This window comes from Myotis davidii, unplaced genomic scaffold, assembly GCF_000327345.1.
Source record: "Myotis davidii unplaced genomic scaffold, ASM32734v1 scaffold812, whole genome shotgun sequence".
Classification (NCBI taxonomy): Eukaryota; Metazoa; Chordata; class Mammalia; order Chiroptera; family Vespertilionidae; genus Myotis; species Myotis davidii.
This window is the reverse complement of record NW_006284238.1, coordinates 2,128,502-2,142,599: the sequence shown is the minus strand read 5'-3', so window position 1 is coordinate 2,142,599 and position 14,098 is coordinate 2,128,502. Positions and strand designations below refer to the sequence as shown.

Below are 14,098 nucleotides of genomic sequence, written 5' to 3'. Positions count from 1 at the left end.
GTGACAAAACTATAGTTTATCACAGAGATGAATGTTTTCCTATGTGGTATCTGTGAGTAGGAAAGGGGGTGGAGAAGCAAAGGTTCGAAATGTGGTCTTTGGTTCTGTCACTTTCCTTACTTTTAGATCATCACCTTGTAAATATTTCTGTCTCTTATTGCTACCATTTTTAAAACACTCCTTTAACAACCTACATGAACACCTATAATCATTTAAATCATTTAAAGTTTAAATGATCACTAAGCTTTAGTTTAAACAGTTGCTAAGCTTTACCACCTTGTTTGTTGCCTGCATATGATATGTACAGTGAACTTGGAAATGCTCTGATGTTAACACACTGAAGGCCATGACTAGAGCCCAGATTCTTTTAAAACAGAGTAGAATTATTAGAGTAAATGTGGTTCACGGACTTGTGTTATGTTAGGGCACTTCTGTGAGTATATTTTAGAACAGACTCTAAAAGTTTCAGGAGAAAAGGACAGCCCCCACCTATCAGGTGTCATCAAGACTTGCTGTAGTCACAGGCTGCCTGGACACTAGACGTAGAGACTGATCACAGCACTGCAGGCGCTAGCCAGAGGCCTGAGGAGGGGTGCCGTTTACACCAATTTGACATAACAGGATAATGCGAACTAGTTCCGTTTTTCAACTCTGGAAACAATAGCTATTTTAACTATTAATTTGAACCTCTCAATTTTGGGTTTTAATATTATGTTAAGAATTTCAATCCAGATTCACAGAACTTGGGAGTTTCTCTCCTCAAATATCGTATCCGTAAACGATGATATTCAAATTCAAAACATTAAAGTTTGCTACAAATCTTCCAAGAAATAATTTTTCATGAATTCTTATCTGAAAAGTAGTTCTGTGTTGTACATAACTTCTAGCATACTGTAATTAAAAGTATTTGGAAAACTGTTTGTAACTGAACTGTCAAAAACAGAGCAAAAAATCATAGGTGATCCTTTGTAAAAGCAAAGGATCTTACAGTTTTCTTCTTTTTTTTTTTGTCTAAAAGGTACTTACTGCTTACTTCTAATCATGTGTTATCTCTCAGTTATTGCCCCTTGAGTAAGCTTAATATATTTGCAGAATCTATTCATAATAACTTGTCTCTGCTGTGTAGTGAGGAAACCCGATGCTCATGGCCTTTCATCAGCTTTAGGACAGTTTCCATCCAGTGATTGATTATCTTGTGTTACATGAATACGGGTTCCTGTTGCCTATGAAATAGCATTTGATCTGACTTGTGCAGGAAAATCAATTTGTCTTATTTGCTGTTTATAGTCTGCCCTGTGTATCTTTAATGTTTATATGTGCTGGTAGCATATCTAATGCAGGATCAAGTGGCAGGAACATAAGTAGGATATTGCATTTGTTTAGAGTTCTTTCTTAAAAAGTATAAAATCGGGCATTTTGAACTACATGAAAAGAGCATGAGAACAAAATAAATGGTATGATGATTATTTCTGCACTAATTTCTTTCATTTTGACCATACAAAATATTGGTTCTACTAACATTTTTGGTTGGTAATGGAGGACTGGGAAATATGTTTCTTGATATGATAGAAAGTAGTCAGGCTTTTGTTTTAACTACTAAAGATTTTGTAATTATCCAGGGCCTATATTTTTTATTCTTAGCATGTGAAAATTAGTTTTTAAAGTTATATAGAAAACATGGTTGTTGCCAGTAATGTTTCCTTTTTCCTTTTATTCTTCTCTTTTTCTGATTTTATTAAAATGCTACATTAAAGCCAAATGACATGGAATTAGGTTTTTAAATTTCTTTTCATAATAAACTGTACCAATCATAACTATATTTTATTAAAGCTTTAAGTTTTCTTTTATTGCTATGGAAGTCCTTATCAATTTTTATCATAATTTTTAAAATACCCTCAAAAGAATGTTTATTCAGTTATTCTGAGGAACTCTGAAATGTTTATCATTCCATTAAAATAATATTTTATAAAAATATATTTTAAAGAAAAATGTGCCTTTTATATAACTAATTTAACCTTCAACAATGAATTATAGGAAGTAAAATTACATAAAATTTCCTGACATTTTATGAAGATACCTACAAATAAGCCAGACAGCAAATAAAATATCTGAGAGACAGAGATGGCTGCTCGGTAATTTTTTGATGGATTATACACATAGGTATCAAATTACTTGATCCTTCCTTCCTAGAAAAGGTTAATGACTCTTTTTGCTTTTACCCTTTTACTTACCTGCTATTTATAAAGATTAAAACAGGGAGTGCACTGAAGGCTGCATGTGCCCATGTGTCACTGTGACTGTACAGGTTTTTCTGATATTATAGGGAACTGAGCCACAAAATGGATAGTGTTGTTAATCATTATTTTTAAAGTTCATTCAGTTCTGCACTACATGTCCCACTAAGGCTATTAGAGCAGAGTGTACCATTCAAAACCTTTTAACTTAAACCAGAAAAGACTATAAATCTTACATATCTATATCAGTATTATTGAAATGGCCTGTGTCTATGCAATAATTCATTAAAATATTAAGTAGAAACCACTTTAAATGAAAAGATTTTAAAGTTCTTATGTGTACAAAAATTTTTCTTTCTATAATCAATGTTATAGATTTTTAAAGCATATTTTATGTTAAATAAAATTTCACAAAACAATTCAAGCCCATATTCATAATTGAACTATAGCAATATTATCATCCACTTATAATCACCATCCATCTATATAGTCTACACTTTCATTATAATCATTTTTATATTACTTTATAATATTAATGACCTGCTCATTATATAGTATATGTTTACCAGCCTTTTATTACCAAATGTAACATTATTCTTACAGGAATATCTCTTTTTTCATAGCTTGGTTGTAAAAGATGCACTAGTCATAAATGTATTTAATTAAAGTCATTTAGGTATTAGAGCACTTCAGTTTAAAGCAGGAATATAATACCTTTTCCTGAAACACCTAGAAAGAGGTTTGTTGAAAGAAGAGAGCTGTGGCATTCATCAAATGCTGACCTCTTCCTGTTATGGTCCTGTCCAAACTCTTCTAATTTAACTTGAAACACATTAGTGTAACTCACCACTTTTTGTGTGTGTTTCAGGTGTGTGGAGGTCATCGCAAAGGAAGGACAAAACCTGAAAGAGCTGTACTTGGTGTCCTGTAAAATCACAGATTATGGTATGTAATGAGCCATTGTTCTAATCCTTTTCAAGAATAAAAAGCTACAGAGTCTTTGAAAGGTTTTAAAGAGACATCAAGAGCAATATTTCCTAGAGACTTTTATCTTTATTTGGGCTAACTCTGATCATAACAGGAAAAAAGCAAGAAATTGTGAGACTATACCAGAGTAAAATGAACATGTATATCAACTATTGCTACATGTAATCACACGTACATGCACACACTCACATAGGATTAAAACATATGGCTAAAAGATCTATACAATGAAAATTAATATCTGGATAATTAAATATTTGATTAATAAATATAACTATAATTATTACATTGAGTTCTGATATTCCAAATGCCAAACGTCTTAATGCTTCAAATTTTTTTTAATGCATTGGAAATGTCCATGTTTAGATACATAGAGAGTAAAGGAAAGAGTATACATTTGTATGCAATGTTTTAAATTATCTTAATTTTCAGTGTTCAGTTAAGGTGGAGAAAAATCATATTGTTTTATAAAAATATGAAAGGTATGAAATCATCCTGTTGGAGAAATAAAGAAAAATAACCTAGTTTTTCCTTTTTTATTTAGGTTTATATTTGTTCTTATTAATTTGTGTGTTTGATCTAAATATAGAAGTTTTAGACAGATATCTGGCTTTTTGGAGATCTAAGTGGGTTTCTTTTCTCTTTTCTGATATTTTATTTGTCCATTTATAATTGAGAATATGCTCTCTACCTTGACGGAAACTAGTGACCTGTTAAGTTCTTATTGTTAATGGTGACATATGCTACTACTCCACTCCGCTCCGGGGATGTCAGGCTGACCAGCTGCCCTGAGTAGGAGGGTTGTATTTTATCAGCTGCTAAATTCATCCTTTGGAAAAACTCTACTAAAACTATAATTTAAACATAATATTAAAAAGATTTGGCTTAAAAATAACCTTAATTTCTTTTCAGAGTTTATTTTTGGAGAATAGTAAATATAGATTTGTTAATTAAGTAGTACAGTCATTCATTCCAGACTCTTTACTTGGCATTCAAGGCCCTTTTTCATTAGGCCTCGATCTGCCATTTCAACTTTATTTCCTTCCCTTTACCTATTCACCGCCAATGTTAGCCTGCTAATAGCCAGGAGACCTATGGATTAAGTTTCTTAGAATGAAACCTTCAAGGTTCCACAGTGGAAAATGTTCCTGAAATTACACTCTGTTACAGCATCCATTAAGTTAGACAGTGCAGAGAAACGTTCCAGAAGATATGGAGAAGAGAAAAGCTATGCACTTGAGACAGATCTGGGGTCAAGGTCTGTCTTTGTTCTTTGGCCTGCACCTCTGCGGCTCAGTTTCCTCATTTGTAAAGTGTGCGATTAATGTTTGACTTCATACTCCTTTATGGGCCGGGCACCAAGTTTAATGGTTAGCACAGAATATTCTACTGATAAATGTTGCTTTCCTACAGGAGGGGGATGGATAAAAGTTTCACACAAAATGCTTCTCCTTTCCTTTCGTAGGTCTTGGAAGAGGTTTGTTTTGTTATTGGTGCCATTATTTATTGGTGCTCTTATTTATTGTTAGTGATAGTCTCTTGATCCGATGTCTTGAGGTTGTTGGATTCCTTTTCTTCTGGTGAGGCGAAAAGCATGCTCAAACCTTGCCAGTATGCTTTGCACTTATTCATGTCTCTCCATTATTTAGGTCAGTGCATATTAGAATCACGTGGGGGGTTTGAAAGCACACTGATGTCTGAGCTTCACTCACAAATGAGAACGCCTAGGAGATAGGGCCCAGGCAGCAGTTTTGTAAAACTTGCCTCAGTGCTGTCCCTGATCCAGTGCAGGTGAGAGGAACCAGAAGTGAACACTGGGCCTCCCCCATGGTAATGAGAACCCATCGCGTTTTTCCTCAGTCCTTCCAGGCTCTGTCCCACCTTGTCTCTCTCCTTTTTTCCTCCGGTTTGCAGCATTTAGAGGGTTTGTGGTGAATGTCTCTGTGCCTTTTTTGATTCTGCTGTTCAAAATGTTAGGGCCCCATGGAGGATGAGAGGAAAAGGTCGATAGTTTATGAGATTGTCATATAATTGCTATTTGATTATAAAATTTGAACAAATTACTGAAAGCTCGCTCAGCTCTTCTCTTTTTTCCTGGTTCCATGCCAACAACACATGAATAATTTTTGTCAAAAAAGACAGCAAAAAGGATTATTCATTGTAACCAGAGAAACAGCATGTTATTGAGGTGACTGCTCTGCTAGGGAGGGCTGTGTGTGATCCCTACCCTGTGTGAATTATAAACGTGAGGAAGGAAAAACACAGGCCTCGCTCCTTCTTTAACTGGGATAAGTAGAGACGTGTTCTATAGAACTTCATGGAGGCTGCTTAGAAATTGTAAAATTGTTTTTAACTACTTTTTATTGATTTTTAGAGAGAGAGGGAGAGAGACAGAAACACTGATGAGATAAGAGAGAAACATCAATGGGCTGCCTCCTGCACACCCCACACTGGGGATCGGACCCATGACCACTTGCTTCCTGGGTTGAGGCTCAGTCACTGAGCTATGCCGGCCAGGCTGAAATTGTAAAATTTGATGTTGCCTGTTACTGGGAAAATGTCGTCCTTCAAGAGGACCACTCCCTACTCTGCCTCCTGTTGCTTTACTCATATTCCAACTACTTGTCTCCTCTCTTTGTGTCTCATGTTTGTACATATTTTCAGTGTAGTATACTGAGAGTTTTGAAACTTTTTCTGCAGGATGCATTAATTTAGAAACAGCAGCTTGCCTGGCGTATCATTTGTAATTTTTGTCGAGATGCTCACAGATGTTGAATGTGTTATTATAATACTTAGCGACACCTGGCCAGGTCGTTATGAAGTTATGTTTATTTTAATTTATATATGATGTAGTTGTCATGAAGAAAACTATCATTCCAATAGACTTCTTATTCCCCAGACTGAACATAAATCTTTATGGTAAGGGATAGCAATTATAAACAAATCAATAATTCAGACACAGCTCAATGGAAAATATAGTCTTGGAAAATTGTTCCCTGAAGAGAAATCTAATATTGTCACTCTTCTATTACTGAACAAATATATGTTATGGGCAGTACTGTGGGAAAAACTCAACCTTAAGAGTTAGAGATTAGGTTAGAATTTCAGCTTTGCCTCTTCTTTCCTTTGTGACCTTGAGCAAGGTACTTAACCTCCTAGTCTTGTCATCTGTTAGGCACATGATAATACTCACCATCAAAGGTAGTGAAAATGAATATAGAACATCTGTGTCATTCCTGGTGACATATGGATACTCATACCAGTTGGCAGTTCTTAGGATAAAAATCATCTCTTTTTTAAGAAGAATCAGCTCTCCTCCTCCTCTCAGTGTGGCTTTTTGCTTGTGGAATCATTATTTAGAAGTTTGACCTGTTAGTCTATACCCTAGTTGACTTCTATACCTAAGCTGTCTAAATCAAGTTATAGGAAATAATTACAAAATTATAGCAGAAAGTTTAAAGTCTTTAATTTGCTGGGTTAGATTTCTGCCCTACCTCTTGTCGATGTTACCTTCATTTTTGTTTAGATGGTTTTCTGTTGAGTCCCCTTATGCTTTTCTTTGTTTCTATAATAATTTGTCAGTTAAGAATTTCCAACCCACCTTTCCACTCACCTTCTAACACTTTTCTGTTGAAATTTTTCCTCCTTGGGAAAGTGTATATTTAGGTTTCAAAGGAAGACAAGGAACAGAAATCAACCTGGACCATTCAAGCCCATGGAGGTCAGAACCAGTCTTCCTCTTGGGCTGCAGGCACAGAATGGAAGGTGTAATAAATGAAATGGACGAGTAGAGCACTTAGCTTTATTTGTGGTCTCTATCGTGAATTTTACCAGCATGACCCTGTGTCAGGGGGCAGGTGTAAAAAGGACCCAGGTTTCTTTCTGGATTGTCATTGCATTTCTTTTGACTTTAACACCCCCGAGGGTCCAAGAAATACTCTCTAGAGGACATCCTTTGGTTTTTCTTCTCAAGTTGTCAGATAACTTTTAATTAACGAGGACTGTACACCCTCAATTACTGACATTGGTGTTTGGGGCCTACAAGGTCACTGACAACCTATGGCTCTCTCTGCTCTTCACAAGCGCCTGTCACTCCTACAGGCCTGGGCTGCTCTCCCCGATGGTCTTCAGCTGACCCTTAATCTGCCTGATCCAAGTGCACTTCTGCCTGATCTGGGACTTTTAAACCTAACCCAAAAGCTTGCCACAAGGCTTTTGGATTGCTCTGGACTAAAGGTCTCCCAAGTCAACGAGGTCATTGTTCCCATGGTTATCATTGGCCTGCCACATGACAGACATGATATATATTCACTCTGTCAACAAATACTGATTCAGCATCTACTATGTGGTGGGCTCTGTGGTGGATGCAGGCCATGTATAGTTTCAGCATTCTTGGAGCTTTCTTTCTGGTGGGATCCGGAGGACAGGGGTAGCCTTTTTTTTTTTTTTAAAGGGGGAAAGGGGTAAAAAGGTAATGCATCTCCCCTCAGACAAGAAGAATGACAGAGAGTGGTCCGCTCACATTAATCTTTGCTTTGGTGTAACCCATGCCTCACCCCAGCCTTATTGACCTTCTAAGGCTATTGAAAGATTAATAGTTCTACATTCCCAACCTCTTATGGGGATACCAAACCTCTTTAACTGTTAGCTAATCCAAAATGGGGACCCAGGATACATTATCAAAGTAAGCACACTGAAAAAACAGAAAGAAATCCCAACAAGCCTTCTGGGTTACATAGAATCAAACCAACACTGATAAATTATCCAAGAAAAAATATTGTACTAAAAATAATTTTTTTATTATATCATCTTTTCTATATTATTAGGTATGCATTACATACAGTGATGTTCCATTTAAAATTAAATTCCCATCTTTTCCCTTTTATGTTTTGTTTCAGTTTCGAGTTGTATTTCAAAGATTGCTGGATAACATTCAACTCCTTTTGTCAGCAGAAATGACTCTAATAGTTATCAAGTGACAGAAAAGAACTTTTAGAAAGTACATTTGCAAGTCAAAAAGAATATCTTATTGTTTACTCTTGATTATTCATGCTTTCTCTCCATTCTATCATTTAAATATAGATAGCTTATATTGTTTCTAGCAAAATAGTATCAAATTGCTAAATCTGTTGTTTCAAATTTTCCTTTTTTTATATGTCCATCTTAAAAGTTATTTCTCTTCACTTCTACTTCTTTATTTTATTCCTGGAGTTCCTCACTACTGAATTTATATGTCTACTGCTGTACTTAGCAAGTATTATGTTGTTGTTTTTTCCTTTCTTCTAAGTAATGGTTATGATTTTTTCACCAAAGATTTGAATTTAATTACACGTTTTTCTAAATGCTTTTCTTTGTTCAACAACAACAAAAAATTGTGACTTTCTTCCCTATTTCCTAGCTCATGCTAGATCTGCAACTACATAACCTTGAAATAAAAGACTGAACAATATAACAATGCTTATCATTATGTTTTGCCATCTTAGACTACAGATTTCAAATCTATTGAAAAAGACATCTTAAGACATTTCTTTAAGAATATATTCCTGTAACCAATTCAAAGGCCAACTCTAGTTTTATATATAATAGACATTTTTTTAGAATTAAGAAACTTTCTAACCTACAGTTAGAAGACAAATGCACCTACTAAATTTCCAGATTTAACTGAATTAGTAACTGAAATATTAACTTTCCTACTTTTCTTCCCTCAATTATTTTTTCGAATTTCAAAAATGTTTTTAATTTTAATTAGCTGTTTTTAACATTAATCTTTTGAAGTTCTTTTCTAGAAAAAATAATTTGTTTCAGTCTCATAGTCATTTTTCACAGAGTTCCTATCTTTTCCCATCATTGCTTAGTGCTCTGGTGTATACAGACTAAGCATTTGTTTTCCTGTACTATCCTGTGGTATAAATAGAATCATTATTTATTATTACCAGTATTTTATCACTGATGAGTAGAGCTAAAGGGGACTGCAGCGAACACCAAGAGATTTGCAGTAATACTAGATTTCTAGTATTCCACATAAAAAACTTTCTAGTGTTTAAAATTTCTTGAAAGTAGATGTCTTGTGTGGTAGTGAGTTACCTCTTACAGGAGTTATTCAAGCTGAGATCATCTCTGAGGGGGATGTTGGAAAATGGAAGCATTTGGGTAAGGAATTGATCTGTATAATGTCTCAAATCTTTTTGCAATCCTGGGACTTATTCTCTACTGGTTTTATGTTTGTTTCATTCAGCACATATTTGCTGTCTGTGTGCTGGCTGGATGCTGTGGAGAATACTGAGATGGTTGAAGAAGTAGTAGCTACTCTTGTGTTGAGAAAGAAAAAGTTGTCTAACATTCAGCAATATGATGGTGTCAGAGATTAACATGGCTCTATAAGATGTCGGGGCTCAGGAGGTCAGGGTCATCAGAGTCTGAAATTGTTGGGAAGGATTCATGTTGTAGGAAACATGGGGGGCGGGGTGGGGGTGGGGCAGAGATGAGCAGGAAGTGCATTTCAGGGAGTACTGCCCCAGGAAAGGCTCGGAGCAAGAACAGGTGTCTGAATGGATGAGTTTGCATGCATTGGTTAATCTAAAGAAAGAACAGAAATCAGCCAAAGTGATTACGTGCACACATGGGCAAATTTTGAAGAAACCTTATGAAAATATTCTAGTTGAAAATTCAGGGTAAGCTCCAACTTTAATCTCTACTTTTCCTGTCGTCTTCACCATTCCCATGGTAACAACTTCACTTGACATATATAAAAGGATACACTACTTTTGGTTTTAACTACTAATTAAGTATCCAGTTGAATTAAAAGAAGTCCAATGTAAAACTTTTAAAACAATAATCATAATAGTTAACATATATTGGATGTCTTCTGTGGACATTATTCATACAATCCCCTAAACACCCCACTTCAGATAGGTGCTATTAATATTCATGCTTACAGATGTGGAGACAGGCCTGGGAAGACTCGGGTTCACATGGCTTGTGAGTAATAGTATGGTACAGATTCACTATTAAGTCAGTCTCTTGCATTATCTCTTGCAGGTCAGTGATGTGCTTAGGTTTATTACTAGAAAACTTGCATTTTCCCAGTTGTCAGAGTTTTAATAATGATTTTATACTACCATGTTTGTCCATCTGTATATTAAAAAAAAATCCAATGTTACAAAGTAGCGACTCCATGGGATCTAATTATATACCAGTAGTTATGGAACTTAATAGATTTAATGTGCTTATTCACATAACTTTGTTATGCTGACAAGAAGTATCAGTTACATGCTATGATTAAGCAGTCCCTAGCCAGAAGCTAGAGACAACTCCCATTGATGTTCAGTGTGTATTCATATATTGAACAAATGTTCTATTAGTCATTTCAAAACCGCATGTAATTCTTCATGAGTAATAAAATTTTCTTACATTCCTTTTTGAAATTATTACCAAAAACTTATGAAGGAAGAAGAAATATTATTACTCTTCTTTAATAGATGAGAAATTTGAGCCTGGACAGCTTTTAATTAATTAAGCAATGCTGGAACTAAAAATCTCCCCACTGGAAATAGTTTACTGGGTTATGTGCAGATAATTCTCAACTTTCTCTGCTTTTCATATAGAGATGATTTCTTCACTCAAATGACCCTTCAAAAGCAATTTTAGCCAACGTTAGATGACAAAATTTCATAGCAGTTTTTTAAAGTACAGATATTTCTAAAGGTGCACAGTTGTAAACACAAACAATTATTCTCTTACATTCATCTTCCTTATACTTGACTCCGAAGTTTGCAGGGCTGTGACACAATCTGCCTCAGTTGCCCTTTGGAGACCCTCCTCCAAGAATGTTCTCTGCCAACTCCGATTGACTCTCTCTCCAGCGAAGATTTGCTCTGACTTCTCTGTGCCTTTAATGTTAGTGCTCCTCATTTTCTGAGGTATCATGAACAGGAGGAGCAGAAAGGGAGGAAAACCCAGAGCTGCATGCCTCCTTCTAAAGCATCAAACTATATCTCCTCCACTTGCTCTCCAAGAGTTTCACCTTCTCTTTGAGATAATCTTGCTTTTCCCAGTTGATGTTTGACTAAATCTCCTACACTATTTACTGGTTAATTAGACTGCTTAATACGCTTGGCATCTGATTTATTTTGAAAAAAACAAAACCAAACCAAGAAAAACAAACAAACATCTGCTAAGTTTCCCATTAGAAAGTGAAGGAAACACTCATAGCAAAATATAAATTAAACATTAAAATAATTGGTTCTACTCTATGTCTGTCACTAATTACACTCCCATCATTATATCCACTAACCATGATACAATTAAGCCTTACCAGGTCTTTCTCTTTTCATTTGTGAGCAGCACTTCCTTATATTAAGAGCACCTTTTTTTTTTTTTAAATCAGCCTTTTTGTTTACCTGAGTTTAATGTATATGGGAAAGGAAGAAATAATATATGAGTCTGTCTCTTTATTTACCAGTTTTCAAAATATTGTTTTGGTTTCCCTCATCCTCCAAAGATGAGCAATGAGGAATTATTGTTGCTTTCTTAAATTATCATCATAAACTGAACAATCCATCACAGACATTTTTTTCTTATTGATATTCAACTGGTCTATCTTTGGTAGTAGACACTTCTTCAAGTTGGTTCCCTACTCTTTGACATAGACGGACTCTGTTGAGGTATACCAGGTTTAGCTTATGCATTTCCTGCCAGGGACATGATATCAGCTGTTTTTCTAAAGAACTCTGGTTCTTTGAGTGAATTAGGCTTGTGTGTGTGGAAAATGTCATATTCTCTGCATCCTGAATCTTGTATTTACTGCCTTTTATTCCTCCAGTTTAAAGCCTATTCTATATCTCATCACAGTACGGCCTCCCCATTACAACTCAACACCATCAGCCCCAGGGTTAAAGCATCCACCGTTAGGGATTCCCAACACACTACAAACTTCCAGTCTCCCCCACCCCCAATACTCTCGTAATCCTTCCCACATTTTCTGCTTTGGGAGAAGTTAGACATGGGGCATGGGAAGGAGACGTAGTTTTACATTTTAGCTATGCCATCAGCTTTCTGGAGATTTCCTTCTGATTTTATTTAGCTCAGATTCTCTGCATTTGTTTTAAGTGCTAAAATTAGACCCCCTGGGCCCATTTGGAAATGAGTAGAAAAGTGTTCAAACTATATGGCCTTACATAATCTCATTTGGGGCTTTCAAATTTCCTCATATTGCAGTGAAAAATACATTTTGCTCTTAATATGCTTGTTGGATTCTCACTAAATTGATTTTATCACTTACTAGAATGACCAGCAGTTTGGAAAACACTGCTCTGTTTCCATTTCTCCTTAGGTATTTAGGTAGGAACCTGATCAGACAGTCAGTAACCTGCCCAACAGCAAAAAATGGGTGGAGCTCCTTGGTGAAAGTGGACACCATTCTTCTCAAGGTAGAAGGTGCCAACCTTCCCAAGCTTGTCAAGTCCCGTATGTTGATCTTATTACATATGAAATAAGGGCTTACTGTTCTTTCCATCTCGTATTTTGGGGAGTAAGAGAATTGAACAAATTCTCTTCGTGATTTTAGTTTAGGATAGATATTAAATGGCACTTCCTCCTGAGGCGAAAAGGTAGTTTTATTCATTTAATTTCCTAATTAAGTAAATCAAACTTACTTTTAACTTTAATGTTGAACTATTCATTTTAAGCTTTATCCTCAAACAGTCCCTGGGGTTTGTAAGACTGAATCACCTAGAATTCATCAGTCAAATTCGTTCCTTTTCTTGGGTTTGTCTGCATGACATTAAATAAATAGTTTGAACTTTTCAACTTTTCAAACAATTGTGTTGAGTTGATGTGGCTGATCCAGTGTGTGCCGAATGCCTGAAAGCAACTTGTCTTTCCTTGAGAATGACAGAGTGTGGGCAGAGAAATGGAGATTTTAAAAATTAGCAATAAGGAGTAAACAGAAGAAAACTCTCTCCGTCTTCAGGGAGTTATGGTACCTTTCTACTTGTTACTATATACCCTTTTAAAATTAGCTCTCTTCATATGAATACAACATAAATTTCACTTGCTAAGATACTATTTTCAGGTAAATAACTCTTAGAAACATAAAAAGTTATGTAGAAAACTGCCTAAATACTCCTTGATTTTCACTACTTGTAGCATGCCTTTAATCATCTCTATCTCTTAATTAGGTAAAATTTTCCATTTTTCCCCTTCCTACTAACCTTTCCTCACATATGGTTCTAGGATCTTCTCCAAGAAAGCAGGTTTGCTCTGAAGATATTTTATTTCCTCTCATAAAGTTTACTTGTGCTCTTTTAGATTTAAAATCACTAATCTGCTAGTAGGATCCAGCCCCTGCCCTGCCCTCTGTGTGTCTGAGGCTGTCTCCACAGTCAGCCTTGGGAAGTCACCTTTGTGATTTGGAGTCCAGAGGTACTTCTCTGGTGTCCTGAGGACCTGACAGCCATGCAGGAAACGGCCATGACCACGCCAAGAACATCCAGACGGGCACTTCATGGACATGCTTGCAGGGAGTGTACTTGAAATTCTCAGTCACTTCCACATTTTAGTAAGCAAAAACTTCTTTTTAAAACCCTTGTGTGTGTGTGCGCACACACACACACACACACACACATATATATAATTTAAATATACTTTTATTGATTTCAGAGCGGAAGGGATAGTTCAAGAAAGATGGAAACATCAATGATGAGAGAGAATCATTGTTAGGGTGCCTCCTGCACATCCCACACTGGGGATCAAGCCCACAACCCAGGCTTGTGCCCTAACAGGGAATAGAACCGCGACCTCCTGGTTCATAGGTCAATGTTCAACCACTGAGCCATGCCAGCTGGGCAGCAGAAACTTCTTTTAAATGCATGAGAAAAAAA

At 35.9% G+C, this 14,098-nt stretch overlaps 1 protein-coding gene across 1 annotated transcript in view; it reads left to right on the top strand.

The window, feature by feature from the left end:
* The window catches only part of FBXL17 (F-box and leucine-rich repeat protein 17), a 311,008-nt gene that overhangs the window by 137,797 nt on the left and 159,113 nt on the right, over nt 1-14,098 (top strand). The window contains exon 2 of the mRNA XM_015568405.1: nt 3,103-3,179. Within this exon, the coding sequence (XP_015423891.1) occupies nt 3,103-3,179 (77 nt within the window). The remainder of the gene's footprint in view (nt 1-3,102; nt 3,180-14,098) is intronic.